The 27,886-nt window shown below is 42.4% G+C and overlaps 1 protein-coding gene across 1 annotated transcript; it reads left to right on the forward strand.

Moving 5' to 3' along the window:
- Positions 1-216: 216 nt before the first annotated feature.
- On the forward strand, positions 217-27,519 carry LOC101406083 (arylsulfatase D-like). The gene is made up of 9 exons (XM_014795526.2): positions 217-354; positions 1,318-1,439; positions 3,980-4,102; positions 7,952-8,372; positions 15,924-16,060; positions 18,449-18,583; positions 21,233-21,395; positions 22,659-22,780; positions 27,116-27,519. The coding sequence occupies exons 1-9, from the start codon at positions 299-301 to the stop codon at positions 27,478-27,480; spliced, it is 1,644 nt and encodes a 547-aa protein (XP_014651012.2). The 5' UTR covers positions 217-298; the 3' UTR covers positions 27,481-27,519.
- Positions 27,520-27,886: the final 367 nt, after the last annotated feature.

Raw genomic sequence — 27,886 nt, forward strand, 5'->3', positions numbered from 1 at the left:
AGCAAAACAACGAGCTTGTACCTAACACTTGAAAGGGAAGCTATCTTCGTCCTTCAATGAAGAGCAGTTATTAATTAGTGAATGCATGAAGAATGACTAGAAATGAAATATTTTAATACAGACATCCAGAAACATCTTTAGACAACTCTACATTTTAAATGAATTCCCCTGTCAAATACTAAGATTGGTTTTATGTTGTGTCTTTCTTTTCAGGAACTATTGGCCTCTCGTGCTGGTGTTGTGCCTGTGTATTCCGACAAGCTCTCCAATCCCCACTAAACCAAACATCGTTCTGATAATGGCGGATGACCTAGGAATAGGAGATCTCGGCTGCTATGGAAACCATACGATAAGGTAAGGGACTATTATGTAAACTTAAATGTTAGGTTTCCTAAAATAGTAGGCCTGGCTCCCAAATTTTCAAAAAAAAATGATACAAGAACAAGAATATAGAATCCAGACATCATTCAAAGTTTTATTTTATCTTTAATTCCAATAAGCTCAGATCTTTATAGGGAAGACCACAAGCCACAAAAGAAATTCTGCTGCATTTGCCTTTTCTCATCCTCTAAAATGGTGAATATCACAGAGTCAAGAAAGATCCTTGCCACTGAAACAATCCAATCTATATTGACAAAAATATAACCCACTGAATAGTTACCCCGTAGGAGCCTATATTTTGCAATGTCTCGGCAGGCTTTTTCAAAGTCATGGTTCCAAGGACCAAGTAGACGAATGAGAGACCATCTAAAGTCTTCAGAACGAGTTTCTTTAAATGAAATGTATCCAGATAACAATTTATTCCAGACTATTCTGAACCTTTTCAGTTAGATGGAGAACATTCATTTTGCTAATGGAAAAGGCTAGACTACCTCTAGGGTATTTTGAACTTGGGAGCCTTTCTGACAACTGGTGGCCTTTTCATTAATGCCTTTGAGCTGCATGTTGGTGCTTCATAATTTAGAATTCTGGTGCAGAGACAAGACTGGGGAGGGGGTTGCAAACTCCTAGCTTATCTATGGGTTTTAGCACCTAACGGTTGCTGATTGCAATAAAGGAGGGCATTGGATGTGGTCATTGAAGGTACAAAGTGTCCTGTCTCAGTGACGTCAATCAGAAAGGTGACCTACAATCGATACTTGTTGTGTAAAGATGCCGTTTGCTTCCCTCGTTGATCTCATGCCCAGGGCTGTAGATGATCATAGTAGGATTGCCAACAAGATCTATTCTCCTGACACCTCTCTCCTTGGCCATGGGAGTCATCTCCAGGTCCAGTTCTGACTGTATTTCCCCTTCTTTATGGCCTCTTTATCTTAGGACCCCCAATATTGACCAGCTTGCGAGGGAAGGCGTCCGTCTGACCCAGCACATCGCTGCAGCTTCGATGTGCACTCCCAGTAGGGCAGCCTTCTTGACTGGACGATACCCCATTCGATCAGGTGCGTAAATACCTGATACTTACATCACAGCACCGTAATCAAACACACTCTCCACATCCCTTACTAGTAGGTGTGGCTGTTTATGCTTCTTTACTATCAGCACAAGTAAGTTCAGAAGAAGCAAGTCCAGACAGTGCATGGATCCTCGCGTGGTGTGTTCCTGTGAGTAGGGGTCACATCAGCCAGCAGAGTGGGTTTTCTCTGAGCAGGTATTTGGAACTCACACCAGAAGTAGTGGTGATGGATGGTGAGATTCTGGACGATGGAAGAAGGAAGAGAGCAAGATATTATGGGTTAAATTGTGTCCCCCAAAACATATATAGAAGTTTTAAGTCCTAGAACCTGCAAATGGGAGCTTATTTGGGAAAACGGTCTTTGCAAATGGGATTAAGTGAAGGGTGGAGATGAGGTCATCCTGGATGAGGGTGGCCCTAAATCCAATGACAGTGTACTCATCAGAGGCAGAAGAAGAGAGACACAGACACAGAGGAGAAGGCACAAGGAGACAGAGGCAGAGATGGGAGGGAGGTGGCCACCAGCCCAGGGACGCCTGGAGCCCCAGAAGCTGGAAGAGGTGGGAAGGACCTTCCACTGGAGCCCCTGGAGGGAGCACGGCCCTGCGACTCCTTCATCTCAACCTTCTTGTCTCCAGGATGGGGAGAGGATGAATTTCTATGGTTTAAGCCCCCCAGTGTGTGGCCATTTGTTATTGCAGCCACAGGAGACTCATACACAAAACATGGTGGGCAAGAGGATTCAGAGTTCGAGGAGTCCCGCAATTGAGTCAGACACAAACTGTTTTCAAGCAAGTATCACTCATTCCTCTTTACCACAGAGGGCTGGGCATGTCTTGTGTCCTGCTCAAGGTTACTCAACTCCTAGCAACACTGGGGTTATAACTGTGCTCTCCAGTCTCCTAGAATTTTCTTCCACCTGTCTATAGGAGGGCTACGTGCTGACCACCTGTGAACATGCTCCTTCACCTCCTGATGACAGCTTACTATGGGGTGAAGGTTGTCCTGTTCCTCACTGCCCATTTGCTCCTCTCTTAGAGTTCTTCTAGTTGTAAGCAACTGGACATTTGGGCAAAGTGTATCAATATCCTGTGGCTGCCATAGAAATGGCCACAGACTCAGTGGCTTTAAGCAACACAAATATATCATCTTCCAGCTCTGGAGGTCCAAAGACCAAAATGGGTCTCACAGGGCTCAAATCAAGTCATCATCAAGGCTGGTTCCCTCTGGACCCTCTAGGGGAGAATCCATTTCCTTGCCTCTTCCAGCTTCCAGAGGCTGCCCACATTCCTTGGCTGACGGCCCCTTCCTCCATCGTTAAGCCAGCAATGCCTGGTTGAGTTTTTCTGATGCTGCATCACTCTGACACTCTTATTCTGTCTTCGAATCTCTCTGTCTCCCTCTTATAAGGACCCTGGTGATGACATTGAGCCCACCAATGTAGTCCAAGATCATCCCCCATCTCAAGATCCTTAATCATATCTGCAAAGTCCCTTTGGCATATAAGGTAACACTCACAGCTTCCAGGGTTTAGGATGTGAACATTATGGGGGCCATTATTCTGTCCACCTCATGGGGATTAGGATGTGGACATTTTTGGGGACATTATTCTACCACACGGGGATTAGGATGTGGACATCTTTGGGGACATTATTCTGTCTACCACACGGGGATTAGGATGTACACATCTTTGGGGACATTATTCTGTCTACCACATGGGGATCAGGACATGGACATCTTTGGGGACATTATTCTGTCTACCACACGGGGATTAGGACCTGAACATCTTTGGGAAAATTATTCTGACTACTATGTGGGGATTAGGATGTAGACATCTTTAGGGCCCTCTATTCTATCTACCACAGTGTTTTAAGCAAATGAAATGAGAGGGGAGATTGGAACACCTGCCCATTAATTTAGGTAACTATAGCAGTTAAGGGGTGACCTAGTGTCTGGCATGGCTGGCTATTCTGGATTCAAGGATGTCCCTCAACTTGCCTTTCTCCATCTCTGGGTTGGCATACCCTTCCTCATGGTGACCAGATGGCCCCCAGCCAATATACAGTTATTCATTTGCCTACTTCAAGGCCACTGGGAAAAGGAAAGCTTACTCACTCCAATATTTTCCCTCAAAGTCCCAGAACAGAGTCTTTTGAGATAAACCTGGATTGTATGTCCTCCCCTGAGCCCATCTCAGGGCCTCAAGTCCATTCCACCCAACCCACATGGGGACCACGGAGTTCCAAAGACAGCAGGTACTGTTGACAAAGGAAGGGAGAAAGCCCACAGGGCATGCAGAGACGATGGATGCCCCTCAATTTTGCACTGGGGTCTTTTGTCCTTAAAGCCCATCGATGAGAACAAAAATGCACAGCCGCATGGGAAGTGTTGAACAAGGTCCTCCAATCATGAGGCGTGGCGTGTAGAATTATCTACCCTTGTGCCAGAGGATGCAGCCTTAAAGGGAGATGAACCACAGCTTAGCTTCCTGCATTCAAGTTTGTTTCCCTTGGTCCCCAAATCCAGGGATGGCTTCAGAGACCGAAGCTCGAATTCTACGCTGGGCGGCTGCATCGGGGGGCCTCCCTCCTAATGAGACCACCTTTGCCAAGATCCTGCAGCAGGAAGGCTACGCCACAGGGCTGGTGGGTAGGTACTCCACCCAGGGAGTGTGCCGTGGTTGCTTTCCATTGCCTTCCAAATATGTCCCAGCAAAGGAGTTATCGCCAAATTGCCTATGGCGAAGGCAAATAATATCACGGAGATAAGACCATTTAGAAACTTCTGGAAATGATATAAAGAGCTATCATATGCATTCTTAAGAATGCATTTCTCTTAAGAAAGAGAAATGAATCCCAATTCTGTCCAGTCTATGATTCTCCCTGACTCACAAGATTGTATATTTGCATATTGACACCCACTGTTGTGACAGCTTCATTAAACCTTGACTATAAATCCATGGGAGAAATGATTTTAGATCTGTATTAATATTTCATCCTCACTAATCAGCCTGAAGCATTTGAAGCGAGATTGGCCAAATATAAATAATGTAAAACTCAGTGAAAAACAGAATTTGAATACAAACATCTAAGAAGGTTAATGTGTAATCAAGAAAATATGTTAAGATGATATTTATAACTCTGATGAAAATATACTGATCTAACTTTGGAGTTACAATTTCTGACTATTTATTTAGTATCACCAGGTCACCCAGTGTGTTTCCTGGACTACATTGGAATTATAACCAATAACAAAAAGTAGAATAAATAGCCCCGACCTTAACAAGCTCCAGGTTGAAAGGAAAAGACGCCGGTGTGTGAAATTCCCAGAGTTGCGATATTGCACCTTAAAAGGCTGCAGAACTTGGGGCAGCAAGGAAGCTTTCTTGGTAGGGGGGAGGTTGTGTCTAAGCTCATAAAGGATTAATTGGCAAGGGATTGAAATAGATGAAGTGAGATGCTCTCACAGTTGGACAAACAGCATGAGCAGATGACAAACTGTGAAGATCCACCAGAGTTGGGCAAAGTGGATTTTTCTGGGACTAGCAAACGTGAGGTTGGAAGGAGAAGGGGCGGTAGTTAAGAATTTTGGCTTCTAAGACGTGGAGTTCTGATTTAAATTGGGAAGTCACTGCATCCTTCTGAGCAGCTGAGTGGTAGAAGAGGACAATGGAAGGAGGCTTGGCATGAAGCTTCCAGGCAACTTGTGGCTCCTGTGAGATACAGTGAGAGCTTGTAGACATAGAGAAGTAATGAGTAAGTGGTCTGAGGCTGTAGCTTTGGAAAGAGAAAGACATCAATGCCTGAACTTCAAAGTCAAAAGCATGGCTGTTGTTTACATATAAATTAATCACCAGTCCCTTATCAATGAGGGAACCAGCAGGATGGTAAGGCTGACAAAAAGGAGGCTCAAAGAGGATAGAATTGCATAACAAAGAAAAGCTATTTGGTAACAAGTCAACTGTATACAAACAATGAAAGGAAATAATTTCCACAGGAAATGGCCAAGTTTTCTACAGCACTCATTAATGTCCTCCAGGTAATCAACTGCGTTCCTGTGGTTAACATTGCTACCAGACATAAAGAGTTCTGTAGTTTGTCAGTCTTTTACAAGCTCACATCTAACTCCTGGACGTGAATTAACTATAATATTAAGTCACATAAATACATCACTTAAAAGCAGTAGTTCTCAAAGTGTGGTCCATGCACCAGCAGCCATGACACCACCTGGGAACTGGTTAGAAAGGCAGATCCTCAGGACTGTCTCAGACCTGCTGAGTCTGAAACTCCAAAGTGAAGCCCTGGAGTCTATTTTAACCAGGCTTCCAGGGGATTCTGAGTTGGAGGACCATTGCCCTTAAGAATCATTGATCCTTGGAAGGACCTGTTACACATTGATCCCGTGGACACCCAAAACACACAGTCATTCTTTCACCTCTTTCCTGAGCGTTGAATATTTTTTTTAACCAAGTTAAAATCTAACAGAGCTTGTGAGGAGACCAGAGGGTTTAACGTGTGCTTATGTAAGAGGGAGGAAGAGGAATATTTCAAACAGCAGGATGACGCCATGAGTAGGAACAGTAGTTGGGAAGTTTTGAATGGGTTCTGCTAGAGCTGGGAAACCAGTTAGAGCCTTAAGGAAGAAGAAAAAGCCAGGATTTTAATCCTATGCAAAGCCTGATACGACATCAGAAAACCAGGGAACGGATCTTCCAGTTCTGAGCTGGTGGTCTTTGAGATTCTCAGGGACCTCCTCCAAAAGACAGGCGACAGTCATTGCCCATCTCAGAGAGGTGTTAAAAAGTGCAGAAACGCATGTGAAATCGCTTACAAAAAATGATAAAAAGCTACACCTATTGGAAGGGTGACCAGTACTCTGAGTAGGTCCACAATGTCCTTATAACGCAAATCAGACACTGAATGAGTTGCACTTGTATGGACTGAGGATCACCATTCACCCCATTGGCCAAGATGATGTATTTCACGTAGTCGACTGAGCAGAATGAGATGCTTTTTGGTTTTTCCTTGGTGTATTTTTGGTAGATGTATAGTATTTAATAGCACAGCTCATTCAACATTTTACTATCAAACATATCTTTTTACGTAAAGGAAGAGAACATCACAAAAATACAGACTGCAAGAAAACAAACTGGGAAATAGTTTCATGTGATCTATGGACCACAAATGTGATTTTTATAAATTGAAAAGATTTGGGTCAATATCTAGATCGAGGATAGATTTGTGTGATGTTTCACGTTAATAACAATTACTTTGATTGCATTTTCTCTTTTAAAAGTATGACTCATGCCTGGACAACAAAATCATTTAATTAAATGATATTTGGTTTCATGTTTGTTTAAAAAAACAACAAGCTTTGCTCTTCAGAAACCCACCCTAGGGTTAAACCGATATTTATGTGGTTTTTAAAAAAATTTTATTGTGGTAAAATACACATAACACAAAATTTACCATCTTAACTATTTTTAAGTGCACAGTTCAGTGACATTAAGCACTTTCACATTGTTGTGCAACCATCCTCACCACCTATCTCCAGAACTGTTCCCATATTGCAAAATTGAAACTGTTCCCATTAAACACCAACTCCCCTTCCCTTCTCCCCCAGCCCCTGGCACCCACCATTCTTGCTTGGAAGTTTTTATTTATTTATTTTTTTAATCTTTTTTTTTTTTTATTGTGAAATCTTTGTTGTACATTATTGTTTATCAGTCACCATATAAGTTCATCCCTCCACCCCTTGTCCCCTCCCCCCACCCCCCAGCCCCTGATAACCACCAAACAGTTCTATCTGTCCGTGTGTTGGTTTATCTTGCACATATGAGTGAAATCATGCACTGTTTGTCTTTCTCTTTCTGGCTTATTTCACTTAACATAATACCCTCCAGGTCCATCCATGTTGTTGCAAATGGGATGATTTTGTCTTTTTTTATGGCTGAGTAGTAGTCCATAGTATATATATACCACATCTTCTTTATCCATTCATCAGTGGAGGGACACTTGGGTTGCTTGCATGTCTTGGCTACAGTGAATAATGCTGCAGTGAACACAGGGGTGCATAAGCCTCTTTGGATTGTTGATTTCAGGTTCTTTGGGTAGATACCCAGTAGCGGGATATCTGGATCATAAGGTATTTCTGTTTTTAATTTTTTGAGGAATCTCCATACTGTTTTCCATAGAGGCTGCACCAGTTTGCATTCCCACCAGCAGTGGAATTTTTTAAAAGAACCCTACAGAAAATCTTTCCCCCCTAACAATCCAGCGTGCACATCTTCCTGCTCAGGGAGCAGATAACCACCCATGGACCACCATGGCTAGGATGCACAAGCCATTTAGCAGAACAAGAGAACCACACGGGACATGTGCCTTCTACAAGGACCAAAGGTGGTTTCTGATTTAGCAAAGCCTCTGCTCGGTTCTACCTTCTGATGAATACCACCCAATTCTGTGTTTTGTCTCCCAAAACGGTTCCTTCCTGGACCAGGGAAGTGGCACCTGGGAGTGAGCTGTGAATCTCGAAATGACCACTGCCATCACCCCCTCAACCACGGATTCCGCTATTTTTACGGCATGCCCTTGACGCTGATGCTGGACTGCGGAAATAAGCACAACCAGAAGGGCCAAGCCCTGAGGGCCAGCTACTGGTTCTACACATGGACGCTGGCTTACATGCTGCTCTTCTTGGCCCTGGGCAAGCTTACGGGCTGCCTCCCCATCTCCTGGAAGATGGTGGGCTGCTTCGGCGTCTGTGTGCTCCTCTTCTTCGCTTCCTGGTACTCCAGTTACGGCTTCACCAGGCACTGGGACTGCATCCTCATGAGGAACCACGCCGTGCGCGAGCAGTCGATGGTGCTGGAAAGAGCACCTTCTCTCCTCCTGCGGGAGGCAACTTCCTTTATCGAAAGGTAGTGACCAGTTCCATCTATTCTATGCGAATGAGGAGAAGACATGCCAGGGAATATTTTTTTCCTAAATTGCAAAATGTTAATGGTTAAAAATAATTTTCTGTTCAAGTACATATACCGCCAGGAGTGGCCGTAGGTAGATAATTTCATTTTTAAATGACACGTGTTGAGTCTTCCAGGAAGATGCTGTGTATATGGTTTCTAAATTAGTTTTTTTCTTTTGGAAAATTCTTCATTTCTTGATGAAGTAATATATTTCGGTGTTTTCAAAAGCAGGTGCAGTGAAATAGCGCCCTCCTCACCCAGCCACTAGCTACACCTTCCTCTCCCCGGAGGCAAAACATTGATGAGTTTTGTATAAATGCCTCAAGTGATATTTTATGCATTATTACCCAAGTATACATAAACATTCTCTCTCACCTCCACCGTTCTTTGTGAAGTGTTGACGTCTTTGTTGGCTGCTTCACTTTGCTTGCTAAATCTATATTGTTTCTGCTCGCAATTTGCCTGGAAAGTTTGCCACTGAATTGGGTTGACATCTATCTTGAATTTGAAGTTCAAGAAAACTCATTTGAGCTGTTGTAACTTTCATTGTAGAAATAATCTACATACACTTCACTTGTTTTTTTTAAAGGATCACTCACCTTGTGCTTAGATAGCATGAGAAAAAGCTAGGGTGGGATTCAGTAGAGTGCGTTCCCTCTCACATGGCGCCATTTTTCCCAGACTGCTGGACTTCCACAGTTTCATATCACCTGTTGTCCTCGTGTGGTAATGGAAAGGAACCCTCAGTTCTCACTATTTCTGTTGAGTTCTGCTGGCTCTGTGGATGTCAAATCCCAGAAGTTGCTTATAACTTCAACCAAGAAGCTGTCGGCAAGCGTGAAGAGAGAGCTCAAGAAATCGGTTTTTAGAGGGCTGAACTATTTAAGTATCTACTTGGAGAACACACACATTTATGTCTCTCTTTTAAAATGCTTCCTTCCATGTATTACACTTGGTCAGTTGTCTCCCAAATGCTTTGTCCTTGCGGGCACAAGTAACCCAACATTGGGTCTATAGTTAGATTTGACCTGCTGTCATGGGATCCTGTGAATCCTCCACAAAATGAGTGACCTACTAAAAAAATGTAGATAGCTCTTGTCGGGGGAAGAGGGAGAATCTCCCTCTGCCCTTTCCCTTAAGGTTCTTATGGCTGGCCAAATAATCAACAAGACAGGTTAGCAGGAGAAAATAATACCAAGTTTAATAACATGTATACATGGGAGAAAGCAGGGACACTGCTTTTCTCAACACAATAGCAGAAATTCTCATCTTAAATATCATTTTCAGCCAATGACAAAGGAGGATTTTGGGGGTGGGGGGAGTCAGTTACAGGAGATTACCACTAAAGCACAGTAAACAAGAGTAAGGTTATTATGTAGCTCAAGGCCTCACCTTCCACATTGACAAGTTACTAAAAATGAGCTCATCCCCCTCTCTTCTCCAAACAGAGAGGGAGATACCTTTACAAATGGAGACTTCCCTTGTAAATGATTGTCTGACAACTCCTCGCAGGGCCATCCAAAGAATGTGGCCAGAGAGACAGAACTCCTGATAAGATGGGCTTGTTGGTGCCTTTTCTATTGTAACCTCTATCCTACATTATCTTTTATAGCAGTCATGATAGATCTGTTCTAGAAAGGAGCCACCATGTCAAATTCTTTAGGCAGTTAGTGGGGGAGGTCAAATGTCCCTAGAGAAAACAACCAAGGTAAAGAGATAGATTTCAGGGTGGCCAAATCTTGATCTCCCACAGTCCCGCCTTTGAAACTATAAGTTTCACAGTCTTTTTGAAACTTAAAGAAGTTTCATAGTCTAGAAGTTGAGTTGGTAGATTGTTTCATCTCACTGAACCCATTTCTTAGTCCTGATAATAGATCAGTTCAATTAAGTTCATTTTGGAAGGTGGTGATGTAGGTGGGCTCTCGGGTTACGCCTATATTGTGGAAGCAAGCAATCAAGTATTTAATAGAAGCATTTTTATAAAAGAAAAACAAGGTTAATGGTTGGAGCAAGTTGTAAAGCAGTTTTTGAGTTCAGAGGACAGCCAGTGAAGAAGAATTTTAGATGTCAGCGTCAAAGCATCTTTTGTAGTTTAAAATGTCTCGGATGGTGTCATCAGGTCATCTCCAGTTTATATCAAGTCCATCAGCTTCAGTTTGTAAGGCTTCAGGAAAAAGGGCAGGTTCAGTTTTCAGTGATTTCAAATGAAAATGATGGAAAAAATCAAAAACGTTAGTTTGGACATCTGTAGCCAGATATTTTAGGAGACTAGAAGAAATCAGGATCCAGTCCAGTCAACAGATATAAAACAAAAACTTCAAAAGACAACAAAACTAGGATCTAATATCCGCAAACTTATACTGAAATAGTTTTTACTGAAATATAATTTTTCTCTCTAAAATCACCCTCATTTTTATTAAGATAGCAAAATTAAAACTAGTTTGCAAAATAAGTCTAGTTCCAATAGAGTTGGCTCAATTATTTACATAAGTACAGCAAGAATAGCAGTTGATCACATAGGCTCTTTTAAATCTGCTTTGCTGGAACTTTTTATAAGGAATCTCAGATTGAACTTTAAAGGTCTCTCGAGGCCAGGAAAGCCAAGCCAAGGATTTTGTCATCAGACTTTGCCTGCAATATCTACAGATTTGGGTGAATTCCTCTCTTCCGAGGTTCCCCCAAAATATTTCGAGGTTCCTTGTACCTGCCAGATAAGTGACATTCTTTACTTATCCTGGTAAGTGCTGCTTGGAACATAAGGTACCAGGCCAATATTTCCACGTGGCTTTATTCCATAAAGTCCAATCTTCATTCCTCAAATGTATGGTTATATCGCAAATATGATGTTCCAGTCACAACCTTGGTAATATAACCAGTGTTTCCAATTGTGTCCTGTTATAAGGAGAACAGATTCTTATTGAACTTATGCAAATAACTATATTGCCATGAAAACAACAATACTCACTTACTAAGAGTTTCCAAATTCGAGGGATCAGATAGAGAGAAAAAGATAAATATTTCAATTTTACTTACAAAAATATCATTTACTAAATTGCTGTAAGTCATAGCTATCTCGGGAGAAAAGAGAAAAAGTTTTCCTTAAATCTGAAAAAACAAAACATTAAAAATTCAGCAATACTTCAAATGAAAAATCATAAAAATTATAATCATCCTTATCAGTTCATTCAGTCCTGTGTAATCCATTCTTGATCCCAATCTTTTGTTAGCAGCTTCATGAAGTCATCAGTTTCTCCATCGGATTTCTGTAATTTTTTTTTTTTACCAAGTTCAGTTTTATGATCAGAAAGTTTGTCAGAATCTTGTATTCTAGAGTAAGGGTTAAAGTCCTTTCCATGAACTTCTCTGAAGATGAAACATATTTTGCAAAAGCATTAGAGCAAAGAAATAAGTCTGTAAACAACAAGACCTCAAAATGGCAATTGACAAGGAAATTTGGTTAATTTTGTGACATACAACACTTTAAAATAATAATAACCAGAATTATGACTGATAATCAGGACAGATCAGAATTTCAGTAATGTTATACAATTTTAAAACGCCTATATCAATAACATTAACCCACAAAATACCACCTAAGCAGGCTTATCATCACTGGTCTGACAATGCTTTCCATGTAATTGAACATACTGAATAAGCCTAATAAGTTTAGTATCTTTTCCCTTATAGGAAGAGAGCAAATTTCTTTGAGAAGTTCCAGGGCCCTTTGAAAATTCCCAAAGAAATAAAAGTTAAAAAAAAGACTTTAAGATATGAATTTTGGGGGAGCTTGTCAAAAATATAAACAATCAAAGCAAACAGAGCATTAACAATCTAAAAGCCTTAATAGAGAGACCTCAGTCTTTTGAACACAGGAAATTATTTTAACAGTTTTTTTTTTTTTTTTTTTTTTTAGGTAGACTTACTCAAAGGTAAAGAAAAATCTTTTATAACCTCTTTATCAAGTTTAAGCAAATTATCTTTTATGAGAAATTTCAATTTTGCACCAGCTTACTTCTGCTATTAAAACTCATTTACTTAATTAAATTCATTTCAATCTTAGCCAACTTGACCATACAAAAACTCCTTTTCCAGAATTCTTCTTTCACAAACCTTCTATAACTTTCTTTTTACATTCAGAATTTGTCCCATGTCTTTTTTTTTCCCTTCTAGTACTTGAGGACAAATTTATCTTTCTTAACCAAATTTATCTTTCTTAACCAAACAAAATATTTCCATTCTTTGCACCTTCTTCATACATCTTACTTTCCTTGTACACAGACATATTTTTCTTAATATTTAGTAGCTTCAATCACATATATTAATTAGAAATTTTAACCCTTAGAAACCTTAATTTGTAAGTAAAAACTAAACAATTATAAACTTTCTTTTACATTAGTATCTTGTGGCTTGGAAAATTTATAAACACTTCATAACTTCTAGAAACATGTTATTTTATAGTACAATCTTTTAATAAAACACATCTTTACCAATAGACCCAAAACACCTTTTAGTTTTCCTGTAATGAAAAGCCAAATGTAGACAAACGTACATTTAGCAATCAATGTCTAATATTTTATCTTATTTGGAAATGATGATACTCAGAGAATTTTTTTATCATAAATTTTAGCAAAACTCTAAAGTTTTAGGTCACCAAAAAGAGTTTGGAAGCTGTAACCACCATAACACATAATTATTGTTTAAAGTTCATTCAACATTCATCTTTTTCACAACTATTTAGTTACTTGTTCCCAATAATTATTTAGATTGCCTGTAAGACTTCATAAGACATTAGATAAAATTAGTCATCATTTAAATTACTATTTTTGTTAACCAGTTCTGTAATAGAAATAACATCAGTTTTTTTCTACAAAATTTTATGTAAATTTCATCACCTCTTATACCTTTAAACATAGTTATCATTAAAATTTTTATCAATAGGTCTTGGTCTTATAATTTTGGACAAGGGAAACATTCCCAGTCAGACATTTTAAAACATACTCAGGCAAAGTTGATGTAACCTCTATATAAAATTAGCTCAAACATGCCAACCTTTATAATCTTATTAACACTTACAGTTTTACGTGTTCTCAATTCAATTGTAACCTGAGTCAAGGTCTTAAGGCTAGTTAAATTTTTCCCTTTCTTTTTCTGGCCTTTTTTTAGGTACCAGATAAATAATTATGTGAGAGCTCTCAAAACATTTTTTTTCCCCCAATTTAGAAGTTTTTCCAATTCAAAGGATCCGTCGTCTGGCCATTGACGAGTAGGATCTTTATTTGTATATTTATTCCAATAGTGACTCGAACCAATAAGCCTTTTTAAGGAAAGACCCGGAGGTAACTTTCCACGCTTAGAAGAAATTTACCGTGGACGCAAAGAGGCGTCCCTGGTGAGGGTGCAGATGATGTAGCCCCCGTGATCCACAGAATTCACTCCCAAAGATATTCAGAGAAAGTAAAGACCTTTGTTGCACAGGCGGTAAGGATGGTGTCTCCGGTCTCCCACAATAGTGTGGGACGCCTCCAGTCACAGACCCGCTAATCTGTGACACCGGGCGGGCGATACTGGAATGGGATTTTTCCAGCACTAACAAGCAACGAAGGTAAAGAAGACAAAAGCCCTTATGGACTGGGCCTTTTATGACAAACTCCCCTGAGAACTTGGCACAGCCGGACAAAGAGACAGTTCGGAACCCCAGTCTACTCGACTGGCCACCAAGGTGCACCCCGGTAAATGCACCTTCCGTATGGTGGAGACCAAGGAGAAGATTTTCACTGGTCACAAAGCCAAGTTCTGAGGACACAGAACAAGACAGAGACTACTCTGGGAGGAAAAGGGATCAAGATCAAAACCAAGAGTACTCTACCAAATTTAAACCAAGAGTCACTAAAAGCCCAAGAAACTAGTTTCCCCAATATTTTCTCCTGCCAATCTAAATTTAGAAAGAGAAAAAATTCTCACCATTTCCTTCCACCGGACTCCGCAGATAGAGATTCCGGGAGGCTGACGTGGTAAGAAGTCTTACCTTTTGCCGGCTTTCGTCAGGCGTTCCCGTATCTCATCATCTGCAGTAGTCCAGGGAGAAGGCAGGTCTTCCAGCCAGAGAAGGCAACTTGCCAGCCAGTGTGGCTCCTGGCTGGCTCGCCAAAACTGTCGGGGGAAGAGGGAGAATCTCCCTCTGCCCTTTCCCTTAAGGTTCTTATGGCTGGCCAAATAATCAACAAGACAGGTTAGCAGGAGAAAATAATACCAAGTTTAATAACATGTATACATGGGAGAAAGCAGGGACACTGCGTTTCTCAACACAATAGCAGAAATTCTCATCTTAAATATCATTTTCAGCCAATGACAAAGGAGGATTTTGGGGGTGGGGGGAGTCAGTTACAGGAGATTACCACTAAAGCACAGTAAACAAGAGTAAGGTTATTATGTAGCTCAAGGCCTCACCTTCCACATTGACAAGTTACTAAAAATGAGCTCATCCCCCTCTCTTCTCCAAACAGAGAGGGAGATACCTTTACAAATGGAGACTTCCCTTGTAAATGATTGTCTGACAACTCCTCGCAGGGCCATCCAAAGAATGTGGCCAGAGAGACAGAACTCCCGATAAGATGGGCTTGTTGGTGCCTTTTCTATTGTAACCTCTATCCTAAATTATCTTTTATAGCAGTCATGATAGATCTGTTCTAGAAAGGAGCCACCATGTCAAATTCTTTAGGCAGTTAGTGGGGGAGGTCAAATGTCCCTAGAGAAAACAACCAAGGTAAAGAGATAGATTTCAGGGTGGCCAAATCTTGATCTCCCACACTCTATAAAGAGCTATCTATCTATCTATCTATCTATCATCTATCTATATTTTTAATAGGTCACATTTTTAAATAGATTATGTCATATAATAGATCTATAAAATGTCTATCTGAATATCAATCTATATTTTTAATGTCATATTTTTAAGTAGATCATATTGTATGATAGATCTATAAAATATCTATTTATGTATCTTCAATTAGTAGATAATCTTTTTATCTATCAATATCTATTATCTATCTATATCTATCATCTATCTATATCTATCATCTGTCTATATCTATCTATCTACTCTCATCTATCTATCATCTCTATGGATCTATCATCTATCAATCACCTATCTATCTATCTATCTATTATCTACCTATCATCTATCTATGTCTGTCTGTCTATCTATCTATCTATCTATCTATCTATCTATCTATCTATCTATCATCTATCTACTCTCACCTATCTATCATCTCTATCATCTATATCTATCGATCTATCATCTATCAATCATCTATCTATTATATATCTATCATCTATCTATATCTATCTATCTGTCTGTCTATCTATCTATCTATCTATCTATCTATGTTTCTATCATCTTCTCACTCAGGTTTTTTTGGACAAATTGTTTCCAACTTTGTGAAACCATTGTGACCTCTTTTGTTCTAGAATAGTTAATGATCTTATATCTGGATTTTTTTCCCCCAGAAATAAGCAGGGGCCCTTCCTGTTCTTCCTTGCACTTTTGCAAGTGCACATACCTCTTACCACAACCAGAAACTTCCTTGGGAGAAGCCAGCACGGCCTCTATGGAGACAACGTGGAGGAGATGGACTGGATAGTGGGTGAGTTCTCCCAACAACACCCAGCTCCACACAACGCCAGCAGTGCTCCCCCGATATGTCGTGACACCTGGCTCCAGCTTCAAGGCCGTCCCCTCCCACGCCACAGGAGAAGTCGGGCACATGGCTGCAAGGCCTCCCGGCCACTGGCAGAACAGACCCACTCCTGCTGGTCCCAGAGCAGCAGTGCCCAACAAGCCCACACGCTGGGTCACTGGGAGCTCTAAAATCAGCTGAGTCCCGGGACCCACCCCAGAAATGCTGGTGGGCGTTAGGTGTTTAAGAGCGTCCGGGTGATCCTACTATGCAGCCCAAGTTGTGAGCCCACTGACGCAGCGTGACGTAAATCTTCTTAAGTGCCTTTTAAAAGAAGGGGTGCTTTTCTCATTATAGAATAAATACCATTTGTTGGAAAATATTTGGAAACTATAGGTTACCTAGAGACAAAGGGAAAATCCATCAGTATCTGGATTTTAGAATCCATAAATCATTATATTAACATAATATAATATAATATAATATAATATAATATAATATAATATAATATATATATTACATATTATTTTATGTTATTAATTACCTAACGTATTACATATAATATATATTATTGTGTAATATTAATTATCTAATGTATTGTATATATATTTAGGATCCATAGACCATTTTATATGTATATATAAAAAACATACATTACATATAATATGTATACAGACACATATTTTTATGTATATATATATTTATGTGTATATATATACACCTATATTTATCTATATAATATACATTGCATATAATATGTATATATATACACACACACACATCTCTCTCTCTCTCTCCTTGTGTGCATGAGTAACTCAGCTACAAGGATCTATGCATACAGACATAAAAGAAGGATGGTTCTGCAATCAGGTTTAAATTACTATCGTGGGATCCTAAGAGTTTTCCAAAAAACAAGTGACTTACTAAGAAATATATATTCAGGGCCAGGCTGGTGGCATAGTGATAAAGTTCACATGCTCCACTTCAGTGGCCCGGGGTTCTCAGGTTCGGATCTAGGGTGCGGACCTATGCACCGCTTATCAAGCCATGCTGTGGTGGCGTCCCACATATAAAGTAGAGGAAAATGGGCATGGATGTTAGCCCAAGGCCAATCTTCCTCAGCAAAAAGAGGAAGATTGGCAACAGATGTTAGTTCAGGGCTAATCTTCCTCACACACACACAAAAAGAAATAAATATTCTCCATATTAAAATAATATAATATATGTAATGGTCTATGGATCCCAAATATATATATTTGTTAGATAATCAATATTATAATTAACATATACTATAAATGATATAATTTTAATTATACATTTATATTATCATATATAATTAAGTGATATAATATTAATATATAGTATACATATTTTATATTATTTTGTTATATATAAATCATATGATTACATATACATATAAATATATAATATGTAATTGTATAATATAATATGCTTACAGTCCTGCACCACATAATGATGTTTTGGTCAATGATGGACCACACCTATGATGGTAGTCCCATAGATTAGCACCATATAGCTTAGTTGTGTAGTAGGCTGTACCATCTAGGTTTGTGTAAGTGTGCTCTGTGATGTTCACACAACGACAAAATCACCTAATGATGCATTTCTCAGAACATCTCCCCATCATTAAGTGACAGATGACTGTATTGTCTTGTATTTATTATATTGTGTTACATACAATGCTTTTACCCCAAAGAGCACGTTGGGAGAGGCTGTTGATCGGGTGAGCCAGTGATAGCCGTGTTAATAAGGCAGTTGACAGAGTGGCCCGGTAGAGAGGAGAGAGTTGGAGTGGATGTCCACGGGTGGTATCAAAGGCTGCAGAAAAAGTGGACTAAGGTATGGAGGACGCTCTGCTGTGGACGCACATTGATGGTAAAATGGGGAGGCATCTACTGGTGTGCCTGATGCTTCTTTTTGCACCGTCTCTAAGGGATGCAGAGAGCAGGTCTTCATTTGTGCCTGCGTCTCAGCCTTTCCTGTCCAGGCAGACGATTAAATACCCCAGGTTTCTCTTGCCCAGACTGCGATCCTCTCATCCTCATTTCCGGGGACCCTCTTCCTGCCCCATGAGCCTTTCTGCTAGGTCACAGAGTGCAGTGAGCCGCTACCTGTTGTATTCAGTTGATGCATTAACACCCAGGAGTTTCTTCAGGGGACCACCCAGGTAGACAGCCAGGGCCCACACATCATGCCTGGCCCAGTTGGTTGGATGCAATGCTCAAAAACCAATGGGCAGAGAGACCAACACGTGAAGGACACCGTTGCACGACGCATTTGATGATCGATGGTCCTGTCCCTCTGCTCATTCTAGCCTCTGGCTTCTTGCTGTAGGTCAAGTTCTCGATACCCTCGACAAAGAAGGCTTGACCAACCACACGCTCGTGTATTTCACCTCGGACCACGGCGCCTTCATAGAGGGCCGCATAGGAGACACTCCACTGGGAGGCTCAAATGGAATCTACAGAGGTGGGGAATTTCCACTGTGTCTTAGTCTGAAATCTTGTGGACATCTCTGCTGCAGGAACTCCTTCTTCTAGCTTAAAAACGCAATATAACCCAAGAGAATGGATAGACGCCTAGATAGGAGCAAGCGATCTGACTTTCAGAAAATCGGAAGAACGTCTTACAGGTGGAGTGGTGAGTTGGACACTGGAGTGCCCACAGGGACGTGAGAGCTCCACCGTTTTCCTGATGCGATTTCTCCTGTGGCAGAGGATACTTGCAGAATTTAGCTGGAGGGCTCACAGATTCAAAGGGATACCCTCAGAGAGGACGGTTGCTTGCTGTGTGATTCTGTCCGTTTTAGATATTTAGAGTGTTTTTCTTTCTATTTCGCAAATGTTCCCTTAACCCTCATTTTTCTAAGCTCTGAGGAGTGTCTCGGGCCAGGGATGTTCAGAGAGAGCCTAGTCCTGAACCAACAGAGATGGGGCCAGTGAAGGCAGCCCTCAGGCTTGCTGCCCATCACCAACTCCATATTCCCTTCTCTGTATTATTTTGTTAGGGCTGGCATAACAAAGTACCACACACTGAATGTCTTCAACAACAGGAATTTATTCTCCTACAATCTTGGAGGCTGGAAGTCTAAAATCAAGAAGTCAACAAGGTTGATTCCTTTTGAGGGCACCAGAGAAGAATCTGTTCCAGACCTCTCTCCCAGCTTCTGGTAGCCTCAGGCACTCCTTGGAGTGTAGACGCTGTCTTCTTCCCGTGTCCTCACATGGTCGTCCCTCTGTGCGTGTCTGTGTCCTCATCTCCTCTTTTTCTTTTTTTTGGTAATTATCTTATTGAGGTCATATTAGCATATAACATTGTGTAATTTTAGGTGTACATTATTATGTATCAGTTTCTGCATAGACTGCATGTTCACCACCAATAGTCTAGTTTTTATCCATCACCATACATATGTGCCTTTACCCCTTTTGCCCTCCCCTCACCCCCTTCCCCTCTGGTAACCACTAATCTGTTCTCGTTACCTATGTATTTGTTTATCCTCCAAATATGAGTAAAATCATGCAGTGTTTGTCTTTCTCTGCCTGACTTATTTCACTTAGCATAATATCCTCAAGGTCCATCCATGTTGTTACAAATGGCACCATTTTGTCTTTTTTATGGCTGAGTAGTATTCCATTGCGTATATATACCACATTTCTTTATCCGTTCATCCATTGACGGGCACTTGGGTTGTTTCCATGTCTGGGCTAATCTCCTCTTCTTACAAAGACACCAGTCCTATTGGATCAGGCCCCACCCTACGGACCTCATCTTAACTTGATTACCTCTGCAAAGACTCTATTTCCAAACAAGGTCACATTCACAAATGCTGGGGGTTAGAACTTCAACATCTTTTGGGGGATGCAATTCTACCCATAACATTCTCCTTGGGGGAAGTGGAAATCCCACTTCCCTCAGCTGTGTCAGGATGTGGAAATCAGGCATGGGCATCTCCCATCACGGTAACACCCTCCCACCTCAGAGGTGAGAGTGTAGACCGCTGTGCTCAACTGGACTGTTGCTGGAAGAAGGAAGATGTGAGTTGGTGGGGGGAACACTGACGTGCTGTAAGTGACAGAAATCAAGGCTGCCGGGCAGCCAGGGTGTGGAGTGGACACCCTTCCACTAAACCAGCCAAGGGGGTTGCTGGGACTTGTATATGAGAGAATAACATAATACAGTGGTTCTCACCTGGGAGCAATTCTGTCTCCCTCGGGACACTGGCAATGTCTGGGGACATTTTTGGTTGTCACATCTCAGGGGTGATGTTACTGCGTCTGGTGGGTGGAGGTCAAGCATACTGCTCAACATCCTACAGTGCACAGGATGGCCCACCACAGAGAGTCATCCAGTCCCAAATGTCCACAGTGCTGAGGCTGACAAACTTGGATATGAAGGGACCTAGCGTGGAGACCAGGCAGAACTGTTAAATTAGCTTTTGTTATGGGCTGAACTGTGTCCCTCAAAATCGTGTGTTGAAGCCCTAACCCCAGCACCTCAGAATGTGACTGTATTTGGAGATGGGTCTTTAAAGAGGTGATGAAGGTAAAATGAGGTCATTATGGTGGGTCCTGATCCAATAGGACTGGTGTCCTTATGAGAAGAGGAGATGAGGATACAGACACGCACAGAGGGACGACCACGTGAGGACACGGGGAGAAGACGGGGTCTACACGCCAAGGAGAGAGGCCTCAGGAGGAACCAGCCCTGTGACACCTGGATCTCAGATTCCAGCCTCCAGGACGGGGAGAAATAAATGTCTGTTGTCTAAGCCCCCAGTCTGGGGTCCTTTGTTAGGGCAGCCCTAGCCAACTAACACAGTATCTGTATAAAAATTATTATTTCCTGTTTTGTTTTCTGCCAAATAGGGAAATCTTGAAACTCTAAGAGACTTTAATCCTTCAAGACTAAAGTTAAAATCCACACTATTACACCCCCAAAATTTGATGATGATGATGATTTTTGCAGGCACCAAATGAAAGTGTTGTGTTAGGTAATCACTATTGCTTCTTCCATCTTGAATATTCTGTGATGATATGTCCATAGTGTGATGTAACGCCTTGTTTTTGGTGCTGATTTTTTCTTTCTTCCTTTTTTTTTTTTTTTTTTTTTTTTGCTCAGGTGGCAAAGGGATGGGCGGCTGGGAGGGCGGCATCCGTGTCCCGGGGATATTCCGGTGGCCTGGGGTGCTGCCAGCCGGCCGAGTGATCCAGGAGCCCACCAGCCTGATGGATGTCTTCCCCACCGTGGTCCAGCTGGGGGGTGGCCAGATACCCCAGGACAGGTAAGTGTGTATTGAAATCGCCTGCTCCCTCATTCCTGAGAGCTCTCCCTTCATTCTCACAAATTTAGGGGGACAACGCAACATTAGGGCATTTTAAAAAATCTTCTTCCTCCAATGTAGTGGAACTGAATAATTAAAAAAAATACTGGTGGACGATCAAGAGAAATTATACTAAAGTTAAGCATGGGAAATGATACCCATTCTCATAGCTGTACACACAACGTTGTACTAGAGGTTCTAGCTGGAACGACACAATGAGAAAGAGAATAATAATTACAAGGATTGGAAAGGAATTAGAAAAATCTGAATATCATCCACAAATGATATGATTATCATTTTATCACTGGATAAAAATCTCAGAGAGTCTACAAAGAAAATAATAAAAGTATTAAGAAAGTTCACAAGGTTATGGAATACCATTCCATTCTACCATTCACACACAAGATCAAATGGCCAAAATGCAATTCTAAAAATATCATTTTTTAATAGCCACACGCACTGTAAGATCCTAGGAATAAAGTTAACAAATGAAATTAAAAAATTAACAAACGTTAACAAGTGATATGAAACGTTTAAGGAGAAATAATTGAATATTAATAAAATTAATATTAATCAACAAATTAATATATTAGAATATATTATATTAAATATATTTATATATAAGTATAAATATATAATAAATATAATAATATAGTTATTAAATAATAAATACATAATATATTTATTGAATAATAAATAAATATTGATTTAATATTAATAAATTAATAAATATTAATAAAATGTTAAGTATTTTAATAAACAGAGAGATTACCAAATTCACAGACAGGAATACTCAATATTGTAAAGCTGACATTTCCCCCAAATTCAGCTATAAATTCAACGTGATTCTAATCCGAACCCAACCACCTTTTTCTGTGGTGGTTACAGACTTTGAGAAGTAGATATTGAAACGCATCTGATAAAGAGCTATGAGGAACCACAGTTCTGAAGAGCCAAGGCTCCCGTAAACCTTCGTCATTAGACCCCGTGGTGTTGGCTCAGAAACAGGCACACGCAGAGGCGTGTCAATGGGTATATTTATGTATCTGTTGAAATAGATGCAGGCAGATGAGAGACATGAGCCGGATGTTGAACATGACAGAAAGGCCTGAGAGAGGAGAAGCCGTGGTTCACAAGTGATGGAGGCTCTCACGGTGGTGACAGCAGATCACCACCCGGTGCAGCATTCAATGACCCCACTGTCGCTCTGCTCTCCCCACACAGGGTGATCGACGGGCGGAACCTGATGCCCCTCCTGCTCGGCCAGGTCCCGCACTCCGAGCATGAATTCCTCTTTCATTACTGCGGCTCCCGGATGCACGCGGCTCGCTGGCACCAGCGCGAAGGTGAGTGGTACCATGTCGCCCTCCGGGGCTGGGAGCTGGGAAGACGGAAAACCCAGGAGGCTGCAGGGTGGTTTGGGAGGTGCTTCCAGTGACACCTCCAGGGGACTGCAGATTAGCCCAAAGCAGGATGCTCAGGAATCCCGAAGGCGCCCACCTGGACCTCATTTGCTGGACCCTAAGTCAAGATGGATGAACCAGGAAAGGAGCGTGTGCCACCTGTGGGATTAAGTTTGGAGAGACAGCTGGATTCCAGAATGCTCTCCCTGGTACTTCTGGGGATTTAAGATAAACAACAGCAGAGACTATTTGACCTTGGAACATTGCACAAAATTCAGGACATAGGGCTGCTGTTTCTTCAGCTCCGATGCATTTCACTTCATAAGATCTTACAGAATAATGCCCAATGGGTATTTGATATGGAGGGTTATTAATAAGCCTGCTCAGCCTGTTTTTTTTCCAAATGTCTGATGAGAAACCCCCAAAACCAGCCAGGTGATGGATCTGTTTCCAGGCACGAAGTAAACATCATGCTTCGATAGACTGATTTGCTAATGGCCACCGATTGGTTGTAGGATTTGGGTGTCCGATCATAAAAGAACGTAGGTCTCTAGCTTATATCTTATCTATGAATCTCACTCTTGTCCATAAGAGGAGAGACGCCCACAGGATTCACTGTTTCATCTACGGAAGAAAATCCTGTCATGTGGATATCTCGAGTGTTTTATTAGCAGCTCTATATGTAACACAAATCAGGTATTCGGGAACAAATCAATATCTGTGCCCCTGGAAAAGCCATGTGGGATGGAGGGAGCAGAGAGGAGCCAAATCTGGTTGACTGGCAGCAAAAACACAGCGGATCATACTCTTTGCTAAGACAGTGCTTAAAGATAACTTTACAGACAGCTTCCTACAAGCTCTCTGAGTTTAAAAAACGATAATTTTCTGTAATGCAGAATAAAGTAAAGTGAAGAGGTCATGTTATTGATGGACTTTACTCCTTCCAGACTAAAGTTACAATGCACAATATTCCACCCATCGCCCAAGGTCTGTCCACTCCACCGTCCACCTCTTCTCGGACACCTGTAGCCCCCAAGCAGGTGTTAGCCAGGGAGGGCCAGCCAGGGTCCACCAAGCTCCACCCTTATAGAGTGAATTGTTCACCCTCCCCAAGGGGCCTGGCCTCCCCTGCCTTGGGTTGACTGCGTTAGAAAAGACTTTTTTTATGCAGCCTGGATACAAGTCCCTTATTTGATATGGAGTTCGCCAATCTTTTCTGCCAGTCTGTCTTCTCTTTCCATCCTCTAACAGAACTTTTGCAAAGCAGGAGTTTTTTCATTTGGATGAAGTTTAATTTGTCAACTGCACCTTTCATAATGGTCGTTTTTTTTTCATATCACATCTAAGGAATCTCTGTCTCAAAGATTTTCTTCTAGGGGTTGTCTAGTTTCAAGTTTTTCATTTAGGCCTATGATTTGAGTTCACATTTGTATAAGCGATTTTATATGGGTGGAATTGCATCCTCCCCACGCTCAAATTCCTATGTTGAAGCCCTAACCCCTGAGAGCTCAGAATGTGGTTGTATTTGGAGATGGGTCTTTAAAGAGGTGATGAAGGTAAAATGAGGTCATGAGGGTGGATCCTGATCCAATAGGACTGGTGTCCTTAGGAGAAGGGGAGATGAGGACACAGACACACACAGAGGGATGACCATGTGAGGACATGGGGAGAAGACAGCGTCTACACGCCAAGGAGAGAGGCCTCAGGAGGAACCAGCCCTGCCAACACCTGGGTCTCTGACTCCAGCCTCCAGGACTGTGAGAAATAAATGTCTATTGTTTAAGCCACCCCATTGGTGGTCCTTTGTTAGGCCAGCCCTAGCAACTAATACAAGCATTCTCTGAGTTCTATGTGGACATTTATATTTTCACCTGTGGATGTCCAGTTGTCTCAGCACATTTGTTGAAAAGACAATCCTTTCTCCACAACATTTCCTCTGCACTTGGCCAAACTCTTGCCTTCATCAGGGGGAATAGTGGGCACCCACACCCAGGGTGTTGGAAGATTAAATGACCGGGAACATCAAACTCTTGGCACGCACCCTCGATATTGGGCATTTTCTATCCTGGTCTCTCCCCACTTTTGAAGTCCTAGCAGTTTATAAAGCATTTTCTGGAGGAGGTCAGAGGTGAATGGAATCTTGAAGAAAAGCCCAGATCTAGACAAACCTAAAGAATGTGCATATGAATTTCCTGGGGTTGCCATAACAAACCATCACAAACTGGGTGATTGAAGCCACAGGAATGTATCCTCCCCCAGTCCTGGAGACCAGACGTCTGAGTTGAAGGGGTCACAGGGCCGCGCTCCCTCCAGAGGCTCCAGAGGAGGGTCCTTCCTGCCTCTTCCAGCTTCTGGGGCTCCAGGCGTCCCTGGGCTGGTGGCCGCCTCCCTCCATCTCAGCCTCTGTCTCCACGTGGCTTCTCCTCTGTGTCTGTGTCTCTCCTCTTCTGTCTCTTGTAAGAACACCCATCATAGTCAATTGCTTTGAAAATTAAGCAGTACAAGATTTCTTTCCTAACCTGTTTTTCTACACTCTTATCTCAAGTTGGCATCATTACATTTTTACAAATCTCTTACGTGGAGGCTCTTGGTTCCTTGAATAGTAAACGATCAAAAATAGTTCTTGGATGAATTAATAAGTGACTCATTCCAAGAAGTTACAAGAAAAGGCCAGGGGTAAAAACAATCCTTGAGAAACTGCTTTAAAAGGGCATGTCTTTCAACTTTTCTTATAATGCACGTGGCCAAAGAATTTTTTTTTGCCTTGTTTGAAACTAAGGAGTGGCCTTCCAGAAAAGTTATTTTGGAGAACAAGCAAAACAGGCTGGCAGGTTTAACTAAACCCACCAGGAAATCCATGCATGCAAGATGCAGACTGTGGCTGGATCTGACCCATTGTGGAGACACGGGGAGACCAATGGATGTGATTTTTCTATTGTAACTTTTTTCCCCAGCTTTATTGAGCTGTAATTGGTATATAACATTGTGTAAGTTTAAGATGTACAATGTATTGATTTGATACATTTATACGTTGCAAAATGCTCACCCCCATAGTTAGCTAACACCTGCCTCACGTCACATAGTTACTATTTCTTGTTTGTGGTGAGAACATTTAAGATCCACTCTCTTAGCAACATGCAAGTATATGATACAGTATTATTAGCTATAATCACCATGCTATGTTTGGAATGTCCATTCCCGTCCCCTCCCTGTGTGAGCATCTACGTGACACTACGTCCCGTCTTTCTCTCCACCATCACCGATTTTTCGCGACAGTCCAGTGGAAGATCTTCATCTCTAGGTTTCCACCTCCGATCTGCTATGGGCAGAAATCCGATTTTTTTTTTTAAGCTCATTAGAATTGCATTCAAATAACAAATGGGTCCTGAGAGGGGCTGGGGAGTCTCACCTGTGGTTGATTCAGTGACTCCATTGTGAGCAGTCCATTTTTTTTTAGTTCTTGCATCTTGGAATATACTAGATAAATGAGGTGGCTGGATTCCAGACAACCAGGAGGTTACAGTGAAGCAGAATTTAATCAGCAAACCTGTCCTGACACGTACTGTGGACACGGCAAGGGGATGTCACTTAGAACGAGGCAGGAGCCCGGCCCTGGAGCTGCCCTGGTCGGGGCAGCACGCCCACACCCGGTGCAGAAAGAGCTCTTGGAGAGGAGAGAACTGGTCCTATATTGGCCTGACAGGGGCTCCTTCTGCCCCAGCGGAGGGCAGGGACCCTGCACAGAGTCAGCCAAGGGGCTGATCCTTGAAGGACAGGAAGACAGCCAGGGACCCGGGGCAGGGCTTCTGGAAGACAGGGCATAGGTTTGAGAATATGATTCACAGCTCTTGAAACGGGCTGGTTTCAAGAGAAACTAGAAAGTCACTGCTTCCTCGGAAATTAGAAATGAGGTTTGCTGGTTATTATGGGGAGCAGTGGCAAGACCACGTGAGGACCGAGCACAAGCCCAGGACACTCCCCGTGCTGCGTGAGGCTCCATCAGGGGGATCGCTCAAAGGGGCTGCAGGATCCCAGGCCACAGCTGGGCTGCTGTAGAACAGGAAGGAGCTCGGTGAGCGGGTGTCCCTCTAATTTGGGGGCAATCACAGCAGGTCACTTCTAACCGCTTGTCCCTCTAAGTGTGGTTTACCCACCAGCAGCTTCGGCGTCCCCGGGCAGCAGGTCTGAAATGCACAGGTTGCCTGCAAACCTGCATTCTGCCACATACCGGGGGACAGCCCGACACCCACCCTAGAGTCTGCTCTGTTTCCTCTCCAGGTGGCCGGCTCTGGAAGGCGCACTTCGAGACGCCCGTCTTCTCCCCGGAGGGGGCCGTGGGCTGCTATGCCCAGGGCCTGTGTCCCTGCCATGAGAACGTGGCTCGCCATGACCCGCCCCTGCTCTTCGAGCTCTCCAGGGACCCCTCAGAGGCCACGCCCCTGTCCCCCAGCTCGGAACCCTCATTTCACACGGTGGTCAGCCGCATTGTGGAGGCCACTTGGGCGCACCAGAGGACCCTCACCCCAGTCCCCGTGCAGCTCTCAGGCTCCAGCAACATGTGGAAGCCATGGCTGCAGCCCTGCTGTGGCTCCTTCCCGTTCTGTGGATGCCAGGAGAACGCCCACCCCCGTGACGAGCTGTAAAACTGGTGGGGCCCCTTGGAGAGGAGAGAGGAGGGGACACGGGGGGCTGTCCCCCGATTACCCCTTCATGCCTGCATCCGCCAACAGTCCACCAGCCTCCAGCCACAGTGTCGACTGCAACATGTACCTGATGGGTTTGCATGAGGTCTTCCTTGATAATACGACATGGGAAACTGTTTTTTGATCCCTGCTGAGCCACCAGCACAGAAGAAAAAAATCAAGAACCAATAAACGCAACAAAATTTAAGTTTTTAAAGTTTGATCCTCCAGATGGAGGTCATGGGCCATCCAATGGGGACAGAGAGAGGGAGATTCCTGGAAGGGGGTAGGTAGGATGCTGGCTTCACCTCATGGCCCCTTACCTCCCTCCAGCCCCACCCCTCTGTTCCTTCTCCCCTCTGCAGAT

This window comes from Ceratotherium simum, chromosome X (assembly GCF_057802395.1).
Source record: "Ceratotherium simum simum isolate JZ-2026a chromosome X, ASM5780239v1, whole genome shotgun sequence".
Classification (NCBI taxonomy): Eukaryota; Metazoa; Chordata; class Mammalia; order Perissodactyla; family Rhinocerotidae; genus Ceratotherium; species Ceratotherium simum.

Bases quoted from the DNA above. Each gene is read 5' to 3' on its own strand.
- LOC101406083 (XM_014795526.2), top strand. From the start codon at position 299: ATGGCGGATGACCTAGGAATAGGAGATCTCGGCTGCTATGGAAACCAT. The intron at 1,440-3,979 runs GTGCGTAAATAC...CCCCAAATCCAG, and splicing joins ACGATACCCCATTCGATCAG to GGATGGCTTCAGAGACCGAA. The intron at 21,396-22,658 runs GTAAGTGTGTAT...CTCCCCACACAG, and splicing joins GGCCAGATACCCCAGGACAG to GGTGATCGACGGGCGGAACC.